This window comes from Planococcus citri, chromosome 2 (genome assembly GCF_950023065.1).
Source record: "Planococcus citri chromosome 2, ihPlaCitr1.1, whole genome shotgun sequence".
NCBI classification, from domain to species: Eukaryota; Metazoa; Arthropoda; class Insecta; order Hemiptera; family Pseudococcidae; genus Planococcus; species Planococcus citri.
In genome coordinates, this window is record NC_088678.1 from 44,361,704 (window position 1) to 44,382,089 (window position 20,386).

At 33.8% G+C, this 20,386-nt stretch overlaps 1 protein-coding gene across 6 annotated transcripts in view; it reads left to right on the forward strand.

Moving 5' to 3' along the window:
- tn (thin) overlaps positions 1 to 20,386 on the forward strand; it is a 74,137-nt gene that overhangs the window by 53,200 nt on the left and 551 nt on the right. For 2 of the 6 annotated variants that reach the window (XM_065350444.1, XM_065350445.1), the window contains 12 exons: positions 328 to 470; positions 2,293 to 2,571; positions 2,807 to 4,156; positions 11,571 to 11,724; positions 12,326 to 12,613; positions 14,543 to 14,840; positions 15,243 to 15,736; positions 18,168 to 18,431; positions 19,164 to 19,336; positions 19,407 to 19,547; positions 19,869 to 20,009; positions 20,159 to 20,376. In XM_065350444.1, the coding sequence (XP_065206516.1) occupies positions 336 to 470; positions 2,293 to 2,571; positions 2,807 to 4,156; positions 11,571 to 11,724; positions 12,326 to 12,613; positions 14,543 to 14,840; positions 15,243 to 15,736; positions 18,168 to 18,431; positions 19,164 to 19,336; positions 19,407 to 19,547; positions 19,869 to 20,009; positions 20,159 to 20,376 (3,935 nt within the window). In that variant the 5' untranslated portion in view covers positions 328 to 335. The remainder of the gene's footprint in view (positions 1 to 327; positions 471 to 2,292; positions 2,572 to 2,806; positions 4,157 to 11,570; positions 11,725 to 12,325; positions 12,614 to 14,542; positions 14,841 to 15,242; positions 15,737 to 18,167; positions 18,432 to 19,163; positions 19,337 to 19,406; positions 19,548 to 19,868; positions 20,010 to 20,158; positions 20,377 to 20,386) is intronic. The other 4 variants (XM_065350448.1, XM_065350446.1, XM_065350449.1 and 1 more) reach the window with 4 other exon arrangements.

Below are 20,386 nucleotides of genomic sequence, written 5' to 3' on the forward strand. Positions count from 1 at the left end.
AAACTCGATAATTACTTTCTGAAAGGAAAATCTCGTAGAATTGGAAAGTTGGATTCGTCTCGTGTTTTTCTTTTTGGTGTTTGGGGCACCTTCGCGGAATCAAACTAACGACCTACAATAATTGAAATTTTTGCAATTTTTTTGTACTTTTTTGAAAATTTTATAAAATAGGTAGGTTTAGGTACCTACCCATGTAACTCACCTTTTATGTGTACTTGCTACTCGCGTATCAATGAATTTATTTATTAAGTATAAGCTGTAAGAATACATAGTATCGATACTATGGACAAAATAAATAAAATGAGTGTCTATTTTGTTTGATTTTAGATTAAAAAATGGAGCAGTTTGAACAATTACTCACCTGCGCTATCTGTTTGGACCGATACAGAAATCCTAAGTTATTGCCATGTCAGCATTCATTTTGTATGGAACCATGCATGGATGGTTTGGTAGATTACGTCAGGAGACAGGTAATTTCTTTTAAATTATGTTACCTGTTCATCAACTACATAGGTACCTTCTAGTTCTACCTCTAGATGGATGCATAAAATCAATCTCAAAAAAAAAAAAAAATTAGATCTGATCAAGTCTGCACAGATCTAATCCGATCTGATTAGACTTAATTGGATTCGAGAAATTTCTGCATTTAATCAGATCTACTCTAGTCTGATCAAGATCATATTTATATTCAGATACAATCAGGTCTGAACAGATCTAATCTGATCAAAACTTTGATCTGAACTGCTCTGACCTGATCTGATCACGTCGAGTTGGATCCATGGAATGTGTGGAACTGATTAGACCTGATCAGGTTCAATCATTTTACTCCAGTGAATTTAAGCAACGTTTAAAAATCAATTTCAAATTGAACCAAAATTTCTAATTCTTCGAATTTTACGAATAGAATTTTTATCATGTGAATTCAGATTAATTTTGATTGAAAAAGGATTTATTTCTTACTGCTTAGTTACCTATTTAATTTGATTTTTTTTTAGGATTTTCTCTGGTGAATATATTTGCAATTGCAAATGAAATTGAATTTTAGTTGTTTTTCAACTGTAAGGATTTTTAATTTAAATTTCAAATTAGATGTAGGTATAGAACTGAATTTTTAGTTGATGAATTTTTGACGAATTTTCATTTCAATCTAGAATCCAGACTTGGAAAACCGAAAGTTGAAGTAGAGCTTTTGGATTTTAGTTTTCCATTTAAAAAATATTTTGGCTTTCAAAATTGATTTGGTTGATATGACTGGTTTTTGGCTAGCTTTTAGCTGTGGATAAATAGGGTCTTTTTGAATAAAAAATTGAAAAAATTTCGACATTATCGTTTAAAAAAATTGAAATTCGAAATCCCTATTTGAAAGTTTATAAAAAAGCCAAAAAAATGAAGCTTTTAGCCGGAAAATGAAACAGCTGAGCTGGCTTTCAGCTTTTGAAAAGCTTCAAAAGATATCCGGCTTTCGGCTTTTAGCTTTTAATTTTCAGCTGGCTTTCCAAGTCTGCTAATATCAAATCAAATTTTCAATTGATAAATAACTTATTGGTGAATTTCAAAATCAATTTCAAATTGGTAAAATTCAAATTTATAAATTTCTGAAAAATTCAAATTTAAATTGAAAATCAAACACTATTTTTACTGCCTAAATCAACAGAAATTTTTAAAACTAACTTTAAATCGAATCCAATTTATTAATTCTAATTCTGATTTAATTTACCTACCTGCGGAGGCTGTAAAATTTAAATGGAAATTTAAAATTAAATGGTACCTAATCCATCAATATTTTAAGATTTTTATCTTGGTTTTAAAAAAATATATAATTTTTCTCCACCCGAGCTTGAATTTTTAATGAATTCGTACCTAATTTAAATTCTGAATCAGATAGACTTTCTGTCTGTTTCTTTTCAGCAGAAAATGATTGAATTTGGTCAGATCTGATCAAATTGGGACATTTCCTAGATCAAAATTAGGCTGATCAAATCTAGTCAGATTAAAGTTGTGATCAGATTATATGTGTAGATCTGTTTATGGTCCGATCAGAATCAGATTCAGATCCAATAGAAAAAAGAAACTTGATTGTATCTAATCAAATCTAAAGCTTTTGGATCTTTTTAACAATGTTAGTCCAGATCTGATGATGAACAGGCTTCTTATTTATCCACATATCATTATATGTAGATCTTTCCATTGGTCTGAATGACCAACAAAAATATGTACCTATATTCGTTATGTACATGTACCTTTTTTGTAAAAACTATTTCGCATCAAGTTGAGCATTTGTTCGTTTTATAGGTGAAATGTCCAGAATGCCGAGCCGAGCACAGAATACCATATCAAGGTGTTCAAGGATATCCCACCAACGTGACGTTACAACGGTTTCTCGAGCTGCATATAGAAATTACTGGCGAATTACCGGATCCAACCAGTGGCCAGATCATGAAAAGATGTAACGTTTGCTCAGAGAAAGCTTATTGCACTATGTGTTTACATTGTGATAAAGAGATATGCCCGGAATGTAAAGGAGCGCATAAAGACATTTTACGCCGAGAAATCTCTAGAATTACAAATCAGGTACATACCTACCTAATTTCATACTATACTATCACGTATATAGAATGCAAATTTACCGAAGCAGTAGCGACAGAATTCACAAATACGAACCTACCTATACTATAGTAGAACATCGATAGGTTTCTTATTTTCTGTACTCGCATCGGCATATTTGCGTTATCATTTAAATAATACCTACAAGTCTACCTACCTACGTTAAGTACCTACATCGTTTGTCTGTATGTTTTGATTTCAGATTAGAAGAGCTCTTCATCGTCTCGAAGACATACTGGCGTACGTGGAGAAAAGTATGCTGGCTTTGCAACAAAATTGTACGTCGGTTTCCGAAGAAGTCGAAGAATTATACGGCCGTTTGAATAAAGCGTTGAAAGATCGTACAGAATATTTACGAAATGAAATCGATCGATACCTAACCACCGAGCATAAAAATCTATCCAGTTTGAAAGAAAACCTACAAGTAGAAATTTCAAACATTCAAAGCAACTGCGATTTGGCCGATAAATACATGCAAAACGAGGTGGTAGAATGGGACGATTGCGAACTGATGGATGCCAAAGAGATATTCTTGAAAACGGTCGAATTCATTAGGTATTTCGAAACTGAAACCGGTGATTATACCAGACGAGCGAAATTTATCATGGCTCACGAACCGAATCAATTAGTCAAACACGTAGCTGGCTACGGTGATTTATCGATAAACAATCCTCATCAATTTTTAACATCGGGAAATGCTCACCCGACAAGTGGCAACATGTTACAACCACCTGGACCAGGTTTAATGAGATCAAAAAGCGATCACAGATTAGCTTCGCAATTTCGCCAACAAGAAGAACGAGGAGGATACGATGGGAATTCGGAAAATAGCGGCAGAGTGTCTCCTCTGGGAGGACGTAAGTTTGGAGAACGCTATCCTACCCGAAGTGCCACCAGCGATAGACTCGATAATCGTTACGGTCGAGCAGATCGATCCGAATACGGTACGGATTTCGATTCTGGTTACGATAACGAAGGCGGACGAAGTGCCAGATCACGTTTTCGATCACGCTTGGCTGCCAGACACGCTAACGAAAATGCGGATTCGGATACCGACGTACAAGGTCCGAGATCGGTTCGATTTTCCGATACACATATCCAACATCCGTGTGAAAAAGAACGAGACCGTGTGCTAGATACCGAAGACGTAGCCAAAGGACCGCTCAGCGGTATCACGCGTTTGTACGACTCGCCCAGAGTGATGAAAAGACTGCAAGAAACCGAAACGAAGAAGATTAAAAAAGAAAAAGAACCGACGCCGTTACAACAACAAAAATTTCAACCACCGCCTCAACGAAAACCATCGAATACAGCTCCGGTAACTCAAAGACAGGTCAGCGAAGATGATGAGATTTCGCGCATAAAACGACAAAATAAAAATGCTCCCGCTGCACCCGCCGAAGTTCCTGCCGAAACGCCGCCTCATCGAACTACAGTCCCTGAAAGAGTCAGCTCGCTGCGAAGAGACGATTCTAGAGACGAACGCCAGGTCTCTTCTCCGAATAGATCTTCGGCTGCATCCGATCGTAATAGAAAAACACCCGCCAGAGAAGTAAGTGTTTGATGAATTTTTTATCTCTTCTTGGTTATCACGATTCACACATGTAGGTATTGATTAACTTGTAGAATTATCTTGTAACTATATCACTGGAAACGTTGACTAATAAATTGTTTATTCACAACTGTACGTTTGCGCAATTAATCCGTCAAACAGCACGTCAATGTAGATCCAGGTAACCGAGGTTACTTGTTACTGTGATCCGATCCTATGCTTGAATAAAACGTACCAACGAGTTGTTTGAAGGCAGGGCAATGTTTTGGAAATTTGATTAGGTATTCTTTATTTCAAAAAAAGGAAACAGTTCAATATTTTACCAGTCTGGTTTCCAGTCAGCATTTACATACCTATCTTGAAAAGTACTCGAACAAAAATCGAAAATTTTTCGAAATACTTTGAGAGAAGGCACCAGAAAATAGACTTGATTGCATATTCCAGCATCCTGGTGAAATATTGGACTTTTTTTTCTTATATTGAAGTGAAAAAATAAGAAATAATTATCATTATGAGAATCTTGGACCTGCCTTTATGCTACTTGTAGCAATTATTTAACCAATATGCAGCCTGAGTAAACGAATGATGAATTTTATCATAACTGGGTACTTGCTTTGCAAAGAAAAACTGAATTGTGAAATGAAGATGCTCCCTTCCAACCCCTCATCGAGTTACTCTTCTGGAAATGGCTCTTTGTGAGTTGAATGAAAGTAAAACTCAATCAACAAATCGATTGATATAAGTATTTTTTTTTCGAGGCGATACATATGTAACTCATATTTTTTTGGAACAGCATACCCAGTCCCAGTAGGACCTTTATTTCAATAATCTTAATAGAACAGTGATAGAGTTATGATCCTTCATATTTGCAGAATAGATAACTAAGTACCTCGTCATGATAAATTTCAATTTGTTTACTAGTTGGTAACGCGTATATGTTTGAATTATTGCTCCGTTTAATTTAACACTCTGTACGATACCACAATACAAAAGTAGAAACACTCATAGCACACTATGTATCACCGTTTTAAAAAATATTTTACCAAGCATTTTAAAGTGTAGACTGGTATAGGTCCCTCAATGGTCCCATTAGGTATACAAACGGATTAAAAGCGTGCAACGTCTTAGGTTTTCCTACCCATTTAGAATGTATGGAGAATTTGATAGCTAATAATATTTTAAACCAAGTTTTATTTTTCCAGTTGATTTTTTGATAGGTGATCAGTTACTCGTACCTACAATTTATTTTTTTTGTGAGTGTAATGAGTAAAGGTGGGTAGTGGGGGGAGAGGATAGACTGTCATAACTGAACGAATTAATAAATTGAATTAAGTACATAAATGAGTGAACAAAAATTACAATTGAAATTAAATTAAAAATTAGAATTAACTAAGTACAAAAAATCAGTGTTTACCTACTTGAGATAAAAATTGAAGCAATTAAAAAAAATCAATGTAGTAGTAAAATAAAAACTTGACCAATAGATATATTTTGAAATAAAAATTAATTCGAAATACAAGAAAAAGTTGGTCTAGTCCAGGTATTTGATACTTAATTGTGCAGAAGATTTGTAATCATTTTTGGCTCAATGTGCAAATATAACTCATGCATAAGAAAATTAAGAAAAAAATCTAGTTGCTTTTTGCATAACTACCTACTTTCAGTCAATTAGAAAATGAAATTAATTTTAAAATAAAAATTTAAATCAATTTTAGGATAAAAAATGAATTTAAAAAACTTGAAATTAAATGAAGTAAGTAAACTGAAAGTTGAATTAGGTAGTTTCAAATTAAAATTTTTAGTCCAATTAAAGTACCTATAATAGCTGAATTAATTTTAGAAAATACAAAAATTTAAGCACATTAATTAATTATGAATTATAAAATTAAATAAAAATAAAATCAGAGACGATTCAACTTGAAAATTGAGACATTTATTAATTTAAAAACTGAATCCTAATTAATTCAAATAATGAGAATCAAATTGATTTAGGAATAAAAAATTGAAATAATTTCAAAAAAATTTAATTACTTATACTAAAAAGTTGAAGTTGAATTTATACCTACATATAATCAGCGAGCCTCTAGCCTAAGGTGCTGTACTTACATTACATGGCTCCCAATCTAAAATAAAAAATTTATAATAAGTTAAAAATTAAATTTAAATCAATTTTTATAGGGCCTTCCCCTATAAGATGGATGAAATGGCCACTGATCCATATGGGGTCGAAAGTGGTCCAAAAAGTCACCCTTGATGTAAAAACTCTTCATAAAAATTTTTGACCTACCACCCCCTCCCCTTTCGGAGAAACTGCCCCCTAACCCTTTCGCGCCGAATATTGGTTTTGCATCCCACCTCCAATTTTTTTACATTAAATCGTTCCTTGGGCATCTCTAAGCAACATAAGTTTGTTACAGATTTTTTCCTCAACTCACACTCAAGATATTGTGGTGGGAACACGTATGTCCCAGCCGTGGACTTTGAAAATTTGTCCCGGGACAGCATATGTCCCAGCAGTGCTTAAAATTTGCAAAAATTGCTGGGACAAGTGGGACAATACCAATAATAATATTCCAGTATGCAAAAAGTCATGTGAAAAATTTGTATTTTGGATGCAAACGAGAAAAAATTTCAAGAAAACACACTTTTGCTAATAAAATCTTAAAATTTCAAAAAATTGACATTTTTATGAAATTTTACCAAAATTGAGACATCAATTATCTTTGACAGAGGATTTCTCTGTGAGTAATGCATCAAATTCGATGAAATTTGGACATAATATGCAGAAAACCATTCCTGACAGACTGAAATCGTCCTTTTTTCGATTTCTTGAAAAAATAACACCCAAAACAGCTCAAAAATATCAAAAAATTATTGAAGAAAAACTGATTTACGTTTTTGTTTTTGAATTTGCTCCCTCAAAAATAAATCAAAATTAATTTTTTTTACACCAAAATGTAGCTTATTCTATCTATTTTCAAATATAAATTCGTTGCCGGGCACAATAACTCCCTGTGTTTGCAATAAATTTTTAATTACTACCAACTGGTTGCTCAGATTTCCCATTTTTACTAAAAAACACGTTTTTGCGGAAAAAATAATTCACAGTGTTGCTATAACACGAGCAAAAAAATTGGGAGTGGTCTCAATCGATTCCTGACACTTTACTCTACTGATGGGACCCAGTCTGCGGGAAAAATGTGTCCCAGAAGTTCCCAGCAGATTTGTTCAAAGTTGCTGGGACATATGCTGTCCCAGCCGGCGCGAAAGGGCTAAACATCAAAACTTCAAAGAGTTGTTTCTCGGAGGGGGGGTTGATGAAAAATTTTGAAATTTCCCCCTCCATTTTCTTGGTTTTTCAGGGGGTTGAAAACTTTGAGGGAGGGCAGAAAAAATTTTTTGGGGGGTGACATGACTGAATTTTTTTAAAAACTTCCTCATACCCTAAGGTATAACATATAATTTTCCCAAAGTCCCAAAGTGAGGTGCAACATGGCCAAAAAAAATAAAATTTGAAAAAACATGTACATATCTCCCGTACTACCGCGCGTTTTGTCAACACTGTTCCACGGCACCACCGTGAGAAAACTTTTATCTATCGTGCGCTCTCAAACTTGGATATTTTTTTGAGAACCCTATTGAAATACCATAATTACATTCGAAATTTTTTTGATGAATATTCTCTAGAGTGATGTGGTGAACAACACAGGTATACCTACGAGAATTTTCAACTCCCTCCCTTCATATTTACCCCTCAAAATTGCGTTTTCAACTTATTTTATGCTATTTATTTACTAACAATGAAAATTGCGAGATACAATTTTTGGATGTATTTTTGACCCATAAGTATCATATATTTTTTTCGAAATTTTTGTTTTTGTGCGTTGCAGTGAAAAATAGAAAAAAAGTGTAGAGAGGGTAAAATAAGAATTTTGGGAGAATTAAATATTAATGAATGGGGTGTCGTTTCCGCATGATTCGATATCGTGCTACACTAATCTAACCCCTCCAGAGCCTTCAGCCCCCCCGCTCAATTTTATACCACATATTTTTGAAATAAAGTTAGGCTACTTTGATTTCGTTTTACTCACAAATTTCATCTCTTTTGAAGTGATTAGAGATGATTTGGCGATCTGAAAATTTTATCACAGGGACAAGGTCAAATCGTTTATTTTACTCTTCACTGTCAACGTAACTAGAAAAGTCTGGGAAAGGATATTAATTTGAATGTCACGTTTTCAAAATGCCTAAAATTGTAAAATCTGATGAACTCATTTTGTGAACTGGTCGATTTCGTTTTCAAGTTTTCAAAAAGTCGGAGTCGCGCAGATTAGTGTAGGGCTACGTAAAAATATAATATCTATGTCAAAAGTGAATTACTTAATACAACACTTTGCATACCAATGAACAAAAATAGGTACCTAACTAAATTACAGAATCCGACAGTAATTTTTTCTCTATTCTTATCTCCTTTATCAATACAATAAAGAAACTAATACTATAAACAAAGTTTTTCTCTATGTATTCAAAATTGCCCTATTCGCGTATCAAATCGAGGTCTTCCGTATTATCATATGACACTTACATTCGTAATTTCAGTGGGGTACTCGAGTACAGGCACCTATAAGGAACATTACAAGTATTTTATGGCGGAATAAATTCGAATTTGCATTTAAATTGAACGTACTTAAATATAAATCGCGATTACAGATTCAAATATTTATATAATTAATAACAGTCTTAATTTCTTTATAACGTAAATGAGAGAGATGGAAAGAGAAAGACTGCATCAGTATGTTCCCAGAACTTAACCAAATACCGGTGCGAATTCGCTGTATAATTTATTCCAGATTATATCAGTCTAAGTAAATTTTCATAGTTGTGGTAGGTTATTATTGAAATTTCCGAACCGATCATACTTACTGCGGTCCATTTTGCAAATTAATGAATTTCTTTATTACAGGTATAGGGTGTGTAGGGTACAGCATAGCGTATCGTTTATTTTCATGAACTCGAATAATCTTATTCACCGATGCCAACTTGGTATCGTTAAATGGTCAAATTTATTGTTAATATTCGACTAATTAGGTATAGGTAGAGAGGTACCTACTTAAAACTGTATATAAAACAAAGTATTGGAAAAGAATACTTTGGTATTTTGAATTTAAATAAAAAGTTTTCTGTCAATGGTACTCAAAGTTTAGACTACAAAATATGTATGTACATGTAGGGTACTCATCTTGCCTGGGTACTTTGTACTTAGGTTTGTTAAAAATGCCTGTTTAGTAATTTGTGTTTAAAAACATGCAACTTTTTGATACTTTTTTTTTCAAACGATGAAACGAATACATAATGTAGGTAGATTTCTTATTTTAAGAAAACTCGAGTGGGTACCTATTGGCAATATCGAATATTTTCCGATTTAAAAAAAATAATTGCCTTGTTTTTAAATTTAAAAATCGTTAACTACATTAATTTCGCTGAGATTTTTTCGAACTACATAGTTGAATGAATAAAACTCTCCCGATTGTTTAGAATTATAATTTTTGATAAGGAAGACGTATAATTAATGCATTCTCTGTTCTCTAAACGAACATTTTCAGAAAAATTATCTCGTAGAGTACTATTGCGCTTTGTAAACACTTGTAGTACATGCTGCGAGTACTACGTAGACGTACGTAGTGCATAATATTCGCCGTTACAAAATATATACAGATATTACGGCTGTTTTGTATGCAAGCGTGTATATAAAGTTGCATAACATCAGAAGATACGACAACATTAGGTTTTGTTTGCAGTTTTCATGAGTAGGAGAATATAAGCCAGATCTTAATGTATTCAAACTTTTCGAGTTTATTTGTTACAAGATAGATACGTATGGTACGAGTGGACTTATTAAGTAGTGTATGAATAAATACTCGTGCTGATTAAACCGCGGTATAAAAATCACCATAACTAAAAACGAATAGTTGTATTATCGTAAAATCAGATAGGGTTAAATATGAGTGGCGTAAACAAACGTAAAAGAAACAAAGTTTTGCGAGTTGTACAAAATGGGAGAAATAATTAATAAATTCGAAAAACCAGTCGACAACAAAATGGTTGAGAATTATGTACAACGAGCAATATTAAAAATTCTATTCAAAACTTTGGGTAGAGAGAGAATTTGATATAAAGCCTATGCTCGACGTAAAGACATCACAAAAAACATTCACCTTATATAGTGAACTGGTGAAAATTCACAATGAAAAATATATACTTAGGTATAGCAGGCAGTAAAGAAATTTTTGCTTAAATTTTAATTCGCCTTTAATACCGCGAAATTAGCCGGAACAATCAAAACGAAATAATGAAACAAATAAAATATTAATAGCTGGAAAATTTTCATTTGTCTGCGAAAATCTTAGTTCAGCCTGTAGCGGATTTTAATACAATGAAGTCATTTGAAAAGGGCGGAGATGAGTGTACATTTTTTTTGTAAAGTTTCGTACTTTGCATTTACAAGACCATGAACGTTGTTACGTATAAAAGTGATTTATTATTTGAAGACCTGATTAAAAAGAATGCAGAGAATATCGTATATAGTAAAGTGGTGCCTAGATGTTGAGAGAGGTTCGTTACAGGTTTTCTTTAGTTGTTTGCGAGATCAAAAATTCGGGATTAATTCTATCAGAAGAAAAAATATATGAAAATTAAGTCAAATTTTATTCATTGGCCTTTCATGGAAACGTTTAGAAGGTTGTTTTAAATTTTAATTTTTATTAAAAGCATCGTAAATAGAAGTTCTTTAAATTGAACCAGTTTCGATCGAGATATAAAGTTCTAAAGGTTTGATAACTTTGCCAGAAATCGCATAATTATGCGAAAAAAATACTAGCCCCCTCAACCCCATGGAAATCAGGGCGTAAAAGGTGGCTATTTCATCAGGCCATCGAAAAAAATTCTTGAAAAAATTGAATTAAATGGGAATAATCGACTTCATTTTTGGTTCAAATTTATCTACTTATCCAGAGTTAGAAACCTTACCGTATTTACGGCGAACTGGTTAGGCAAATTTATTAACATGTTTTTAGATCTCTTGACGTCCAACTTAGAAATACGTATGAATTGAAACAGTTATCCCTCTCCCCAGGTATTTTTCTCGTCTCATTCTCTCTCCCATCCCCACTCCCTAAAAAGAGTTTGTTCTGACGAGTTGTTCGTCTTAAAAGTACTCTTATAGAATGCATAGTTCACAAGTGTCGGAAGGGAATGGGAATACTCATGGTAAATTGAGTGTATAGTATAATTAAGTAATCCTTTGGGAACGATTCGATGTAACTTATGCGAACGAAACTTATTTTAAATATTTTTGTATGAATTGAAAAAAAATTACCAAAATCGTAGGACAATTTAGATTTTTCTTTGGATTTAGGCGGTTTCTAGCGAAGAAGACAGTAACGAAGACGACAAAGAACAAGAGGAAGCTGTGAGTTCATTGCAACAAACACAGAGGAGATCGAGTAAAACGCCTGTGACGAGTGGTTCGAGAAGATCTTCCGCCTCATCGGATATCGTATCTCAACCTGGTAAATTTATTTTACATAAACTTCTTCTTTTGTTTTAATTAGAGTTGAACTTGAGCTCGATATTGGAGAATTTTTTTAGTCTTTCTGTTTGAAATATTGGATTGATTAATATGCATTTTCATAAGTAAAATAAAACGTTTCGTAAACTTGGGGAGCTCTACCCAACTAATTATATAGGTACGTTTATGTCGTAACTATGCGTTACATTTTATCGCCATAAATCGCAAATTTTTGCACGTACACTTAGCGTACTTGGTATCGTGACTGAAAATACATCGCCATTATGTAAAACTAAATCACCTACTCTCACATTACCACTCGGGTATTAAGTACCTACTAAAGATTTCAAAAATGGTGTTTAAATGTCTAATTACGAGTAAGAATTACTTATTTATAGTATTAAATTACCTATAGGTATAATGCAACTGCATTAAGGGTAGCAGTTCAAATATAGGTGTGGTGTGCTAAAGCTCGTGATTATTTTACATAGATTATTTCTTTGATTATACGTAAAATAATAATTGTACCCTTATTTTAAATTTTCAAGTACCCTTGATTTATACTCGCGACGATTACAATTTTATACTTGTATTGTACATAGGAGCTGTTTTGAAGAAATCTGCTCGCTCAGCTAGTTCAGATTCGACCGCTTCTTCGGAGTCTTCAACGGGTTCGTCGTCCGGGGTTCGAAACACGGGCGCTGCTTTCACCACCGATGAGCTGAGACAGCAGTATTTAACGAGAACTGGTCGAGAATCCAGTGCGAAAGGAATGGCTGATAGTAATAGTGGAAATTCTAGTCCTAGAACCAAAGTTCCGCCAGATACTAAGAAAGAGGTTACTCCTACAACGGGTGCTTCCCGTTTTCAAAGTCGATTTCTAAGTGGAGGTAAGATAATAATATGATTTTGAATAGAGAAGAGGAAAAATACAAATTTAAAAATTTATAACTTTTGAACATATTTCTGATCGAAATAACCTCTGTTTATTGCTCGTAAAAGGAATCTCTCGAGATGTCTACCTCCGATTTAAATTTTAAACGAGACTGAGATTTTTGGAAAGAGTATGGCGTGAAACCCTCGTAACCAATTTTTCAGCTGTTAAAACTGATTTTTCGATTTTTGGCGAATTTTTGAAAACCTAAAATTGAACCTTTTTTTTTGGATGGTTTCTTTTTAGAAAACTCATATTCATTTAATAAAAATAATGAAAATTTGTACTACATAAAACCAAATACTGGCGTCCCCAAGTTGAATTTCACCAATCCGAGCAATTTTGGAGCACCACTGTAATTTTCAATTTTCCCAAAATTTTAAATTTAAAAAATTCAAAAAGTAAAATAATTTTCGTTTTCTTAATCTTACTTAAAACCAACCTCCGGAATCTGAATTTAATTATTTTGGGCCACTTTGGAGCCTCCAGCGCGATATTCGATTCGTTCCAAAATTTTGAAATGTTTCCAAAAACGTGGAAATTAATTCTCGACCCGTTAAACGAGTTTATGAACATTTGAGCCAATTTCCAACCGAACATCTCAAAAGTGAATTTTTTTTTAAATCAGTAGGTTCATTTTGTGAGGGTTAAAATTCAAAAAATCAAAAATTTTCCGTTCATAGAGAAGTTTTTGAAATTGAAACAAACAGCTGTATCGTGTCTCAAACCAACCCTTGAATCCAAATTTCACAATTTTGAGCCATTCTGGAACTTTTAGCGTTAACTTCCAATTCCTCCAGAATTTTGAATTTTCTCTGAAAAGCGTGTAAGCTAATTTGGGTGACTGAAAATCGAGCTGTGGCTTTTTCTCGATTGTTAAACGAATTTATTCTTATTCGAGCCAATTTACAGGCGAACTCCTTGATGTATCCTGCTTTTTTAACCAGCATTTGTTACTGAGTACTTAGGTAGGTAAGGTACCTACCTACTGGAGAAATTTAAAATCAGACAGCTCTATAGAATGGCTTGCAATGGTAAAATTCGGATTCAAAGAATTGGTTTCAGATAAAGTACAGTTGTTCGTGCCGTTTCAAAAATTTTCTTGCACACTGAAAATGTTTGATTTCATCAAATTTTTTCCTCAGATTTAAATTATGCCAAAATAAAAAAAATCTCAAATTGTTCATTTAGAAAATGGCTCAAATTCAAATGAATTCTTTAAATTAGTAAATAATTAGCTACTACCTAATAGATTTTTAGCTGCCCAAATTAGTTTCCACGCCTTCTGAAGAAACTGCAAAACTCTGAAGAAATCGGAAATCACGCTAAAGGCTTCAGAATGGCTCAAAATAATGAAATTTGTACGCGGGGTAGTTGATATCAGTTTTAGGAATAATTTTCATCATTTTTACTACGAGTAATTAATAAATAGTTGAGAATTTTTTTTCGAAAAAAGTATAAATCGCCCAAAAATGGCCAATTTTGGACTTCCAAAAATTTCCCAAAAATCTCAATTTCATGTTCGCAACTTCAAATTTATCTCAAGAAACTAGAATTTTTAAGCCATTCCTTGTTTTCATTCAAGGCTGGTTTGCAAACAAAAAACTGTTTAAAACTTTTCAAAACCTTGCTTTAAACACCTAGGAAAAACAGAGTTGAATTGGAAAAAAAAATTAAAATAAGTACGATAAAAGTTTTTTTAAGACGATTTTTTTTAATGGAAATAAATAGTCTGATCGGGAATTCGGCATATGTTGTTGCTGTTTTCGAGTATTTAAAATTGGTTTTTTTTTTTTTTAGTTTTTTCCCAGCTCTTGTTTCATAAGATTAAAATCATAATTATGTTTACAACCATGTTTATCACCCAAATCAAATTATTTTTCAGCTAATCGTACAAATTCCACATCTTCACCTATCAACGAGAAACCAAAAGCTGAAAATGTTGAAGAAGATAACGACGATGACGAAGAAGAAACCGAAACGAGCACCGAAAGCGAAGAAACTGAAAGCGAAGATGAAGTTGGAAAGAAAACTGAAACCGGAGCTAAATCTGGCCTGGAGAAAACCGATATCGGACCACTTCTTGCTCGAAGTGCTAATGCTCGCGATAACGGACCAGGATCACCCGGGGCTAATTCATCGTATCGTAGGAGTAGCAGGGATGATGGATCTTCGTCTTCCAGGTAACTAAATAGTTATTCGCACTCACATTCACCTTTGGTGTAAGGAATCCGATCACATTTCTCTATGCATACATAATATAAGATAGAACCCAGTGTTCCTAGCAGGTGTCGAATAGTTCGCCTGTAACAACAGAAATCCATCAACCTCCCCAAGTGTAAATTTGTTGAGGGGCCAAGACGTTGGAGTGCTAATAATTTTACGCCTTCAATTTCTTGGGTCGACAAACCAATTTACATTTGTGTTGTCTGAGTTGCTGCACATCGAGCGAATTATTCAACTCCACAAACAGAACACCCAGTATATGTAGTTATAATACTCGGAGCTGAGAAGGAGACGGATGCTTTTAAAACATGACAATCGTACTTTATTACACGTACACGTATATTGTAATATTTCCGCAGATATAATACAAATTCGGACGCTTACAGGCCATCTTACGCATCGCCAAAGGACGCCATCGCAAACCGAAGCAGCAGTAAGTACCTGAGCAACAATCGAAACGATGAACCGGAACCTAAGTCTCGGTTCACTAGTCGCTTTTTAAACAAAAGTAAAAGTACAGCAATGGCACCCACCACGGACGAGGACGATTATCTGCAAGGAACAGGTAGACGGTATTCGGGAAACGACGATTCTGCCTATTTTAGAAGAGAGCCAGCAGCGTACACGTCGTTCAAAGATAGAAAAGCGCGGCTAGCTCGAAGCAAAAGTACGCACGGTTTCGGCGAAGATTTAGAAGGCGATTTAGATGAAAACTCTGCCAGTTCATATTATCCGGCTTCGTATTTGGCATCAAAAGCATCTAACGCTGGCAACGACTTATCGCGGAGTAGGTCTAGCCACGTTCTTAAATCGAGGGAGAATTCGCCAGAACGGCCGTTATCCTCTAATACAGGTATTATGTTTGTGCGTATAATATTTAAATCGTCAACAATCGTGAAATTCTCCACTTACACACCTACATCCTTAAAATAAAAAACCCGAATACCTACCAACCAAAAAAAAAGTACACACGATCGATTGTAAGTTTCTACAATCTAAATGAGTTTCCATTCGCCTTTTTCTGCGCTTATAGAGTAGAAATTTCTGTGCGCTTTTTTTTTTTATCTTTATTTGAAAATTGAATTACGATGACGTTACAGTGTTTTTTTAAAAAAAAGGCCTATTTGCTCGTGACGACCCTTTTTTTCATTAGCTTATGTAGAAGCTAATAGACTTTTTCTTTGAGTGGCTTTAAAACATTTTTAATGTACTCAAATTCTATTCTGTTTTAGTTAGTGGGTAGGTACTTTCATGTGTAGCGAATTTCCAACGCAACGTTTAAATTTCGCTACGAACGTAATACGTACGAGCGTCCATAGGTACCTACCTATCCTTTAAAAAGCCTTTTCATAAAACATAACATACCCATTGCCTATAATATTTTCGCAACGTGAAGACTTGACGTTGACGTGATATGCATGCACCATAATATAGAACTATACGAACAAAATGTAATATTATGGTAGCAGAGCATATACGAGTATATGAAAAGTATTCCAATGAGGATATGAACCTAGCTACGTTTTGTTTATCTGTGTTTATCACATCGTGTCTCTGAGACTGCCACATTTTCTTTTTGCATTTAGGGATATCTGATGATTCTTTACAATGGCAATATGTAATATGAAACTGAATATTCGTTTTGTCCTTTCAGCATAATGTACCTATATGCTAGGTATATCTTTGATACTACGTATTAGATAAATTTAATAGATTTAAGAAGGTGGAAATGTTACATTTCACCTTCGCGTAATATTCAATTTATTATGTGAACTCATCGTACATGAAACACTGATAAAAAGATCCCTTTAATAGAATTGTATGAGGTATTTTGAAATTACAATACCAATGGCGTAACTGTATAGTCTATACTATGAAATGAATCAACTTCTTGAAAATTTGATTCGAGCTTTCTTCACCTGCTTTATTTTGAATGAATGAAGGTGAAATTTAATTTTTGATTCGACTACCTAATTAAAAAAAAAAAAGAATTAATTGATCATCTTGAATCCGACATCAAAAGTTTTTGATCTAGAAGACTGAAAAATGTTCCTAAATTATAATTTTCAAAGCGGTCTAAGAATGATTAGTTACCGTCCGTCCAGAATTTCAGATTGAAATAAAGAATCAGGGTGATGAGTTGAGCTCTCAAACATTTGAAAAATTCAATATTCTCTTAAAAAATCATTTTTGCATGATTTTTTGAACTTTTAAATTCAATAAAGTAGATACCTATACCTAATAAAAAAAATTAATTTCTTCTGTTTCCATAAACATTTTTGAAAGGTTGAAATTTATGGGTTTTAGTATGTGACTTGAAATTTTTTCCGTGGTGTCTTGAAAGTCCTCCTGCAACGATTTTCAACATCTCCCTCTTCGGCTTTCAAAAAAAAGTCTGAAACGACCCAGCCTGTGATGGATTATCTTTTCTGATTTATTAATCTTTGTACCAAAACGTTAAATTTTGATTAAGAAAATAACTTTTAAAAAATGATGATGACGTTTATTTGAAATAGAGTGACTTGATAATTTTCAATCATGACTTCACATATTTATTGCTTTCAAATTAATAAGAATTCTCATAAACATGTAAATTTCTAGACGTTTATTGAACATTAAAAATGAAAAAATTCGCAAAAATTTTATATTTTGTGGCAATTTTATTTTTTGCATTGAATTGTAATTTTTAAAAAGGATCAAAAAATTGTATCAAAAGTTTGACTTTGAAGTAAAGTTTTATTACATTTTTTACCCCAAATTCATGTGGTTTGATAAGTTGGTGACGTCGCAGATCGCATTCTTTTTTTTTAGTTTTTCTTTTAATAAAGCAAAAAATAGTTACTAAAATCCTCGAACTTTATTTTTAAAAAAAAACAAAAAAAAAAACTATTAAGTAGGTACTTTTAATTGTGAAAATGAACTTAATTATGTATTTTTCTCTGAGATCATCGTTTAGAACCCCTTCCCCCCGCCAAAAAAAAAGATATCTTCTCCAATAATAAAACTTTCGTAGAATTTGCTTTTTCATTGGTGTTAAAAAATGCGGATGCATAAATGATTTCCTTTTCGTTGAAATATTTTAATTCTTTTCTTTGCTGATGCAAATTCCACGATGTATTATTTTAACCAAAAGCTTCTGGCTTTTCGCTTATAGTATAAGTACGTAAAATCTGATTTGTTTCTCTCGTTCGTATTTTATTGGTACGTACCTACATGAAATTCGATACGTTTAATATTCGCGTAGTAAATGAGAATCGTGGCAATGCCCATCTTGTCTGTTGCAGGATCGGAGAAAGACGGCTCATCGTTAAGTTCATGGGCTAGGTACTTGAAGAATAAATACGGCAACAGGAGCAAAGACATAAAAGATAATAATCTGCCTTCTTCGGCGGTCAGCGGTCCGAGCAGTTCGACGACATCGCGAAGGCTCTCTTTAGGACTGCCTTTAAGGGGTAATAATTCAGCCAGTGTTGAAAGTTCTGACGACGATCAAAAAAACCTGGAAGGCTCCCCCAACTCTCCTACAGCAGCTACAGCAGTCCAAGCAGGTATACCTGTAGTGCCTATTTTTGTCGTAGTCGTAGAATTCAACTCGTGGAATATCTACCTATTTTATAATAATTTACCGCTTGAAGTAATCCCATTATCGTAAACGGTAAATACACGAATTGGGTATCAAAAGTAGGCAGCAGTAGAGTAGGATGTTACCTATTCAACAAGGCGACAACAAATTCCGACTCATTAATCAAACTCGCGATGTCTGCGATAACCATTATAAACATCATGTCGCTAGAATTCAAAATACAATTCGAATTTACTAAGATAAACACTGGCAAGTTGAAAGTGGTCGAAAATGGATTCGTAGATGTGCCTGTGCGTTAGTAGCTCATTATTTTAAAGGGACGTTCAACAGCTCTTCGAACAGTATGCTTCATCTGGGATACAGATACATGAGGAACAAGCGCGGTGTACGTTTTCAATAAAATATATACAGCCATCTGCCAATCCAATATATTCGACCAATTCGGACAGTTAGAGTCATTAAAGGAATTAACATTTGTGACAAATTGCTATTTAAGGTCATCACGAATTGTTGTCATGAGCCATACATTATAATACTGTTTACGATCGTGCTAGCCAATTACACCTCTACAGCTTGTTTTAATTTCAAAATACACCTCCAGCACATTTAGGGCGATTACAATTAGTACAATTAAACACGTTACAAGTATTTATTGGAGAATGAATTATTTCATAAACGCATGATCAATATGTTGTAGGTTTCGCAGAGGTAGGTACTACTCTTAGAAGTCAATATATGCAAAAGAGACAGCTGTGCTTCAAGATAGGAAGTCGGGGGAGTGGCCCCGGATGCTTTACATGGCCCAGAGGTATTGCCGTTGGGCCTGATAATTCCATTGTTATTGCTGATTCTTCAAATCATAGAGTTCAAGTGAGTTTTAATCGTTTATATTCCGTAGGTATTTGAAACGAGTTTATCGTTACAACCTATCTTTTTGTAGGTTTTCGACCAAAATGGAAAATTTATGAAAGAATTTGGTAGTTTTGGAAATGGCGAAGGAGAATTTGATTGTTTAGCTGGAATAGCAGTCAATAGAATTGGTCAATATATTATTGCGGATCGATATAATCACAGAGTTCAAGTATGCGGAGAATTTTTTCCTGAATTTCGGTTTGGTGTGATCATTATGTAAATAAAAAAGTGACCTATTGGTTAAAAAATTCATCGAATACATCCTCAGCAATGAAAATATCCTAAGAAAAAAAATCAAAGTACCTATTTCTATAGAATTTTAGTTGCTCGCTGAGCCCTTAAATTTATTTTGATCAAAATATTCTTTGAACGATTTTCGTAAAAGATGATTTCTGCTCACACCGAATTGAAGACTCCTCGCAATTAGAGGAATAATCACTGATAAAGTTTTGGGAAATTAATAAAATGAAAACTTGTCATTTTCGTATAGGTATTGGATCCATCTGGAAGATTTTTGAGAGCATTTGGTAGTCAAGGAACTGCAGATGGTAGATTCAATTACCCATGGGGAATAACGACCGATGCTTTAGGATTTATATACGTTTGTGACAAAGAGAACCACAGAATTCAGGTGATTACAAATCAGAATTGAAATATTAAAATTTAAAACTGACGAGTTGAAAGACGAATACGATTCTTCATTCACTTCTCGACGTAGAAAGAAAATACATGCAAGAACTATAAGTACTTAGGTATAATTTCCTTCTATTTTTTTTGTAGGTTTTCCAATCAGATGGCACATTCGTTGGTAAATTTGGTTCGTACGGTAATAAAATCGGTCAATTAGAACACCCCCATTACATCGCAGTTTCCAACACAAACCGTGTCATTGTTTCGGATTCGAACAACCATCGAGTGCAAATATTCGACGTAAACGGCAGAGTTTTAAATTCAATCGCGAGCGAAGGCTCCTCCAATGGACAATTCAAATTCCCCAGGTAAATTAAT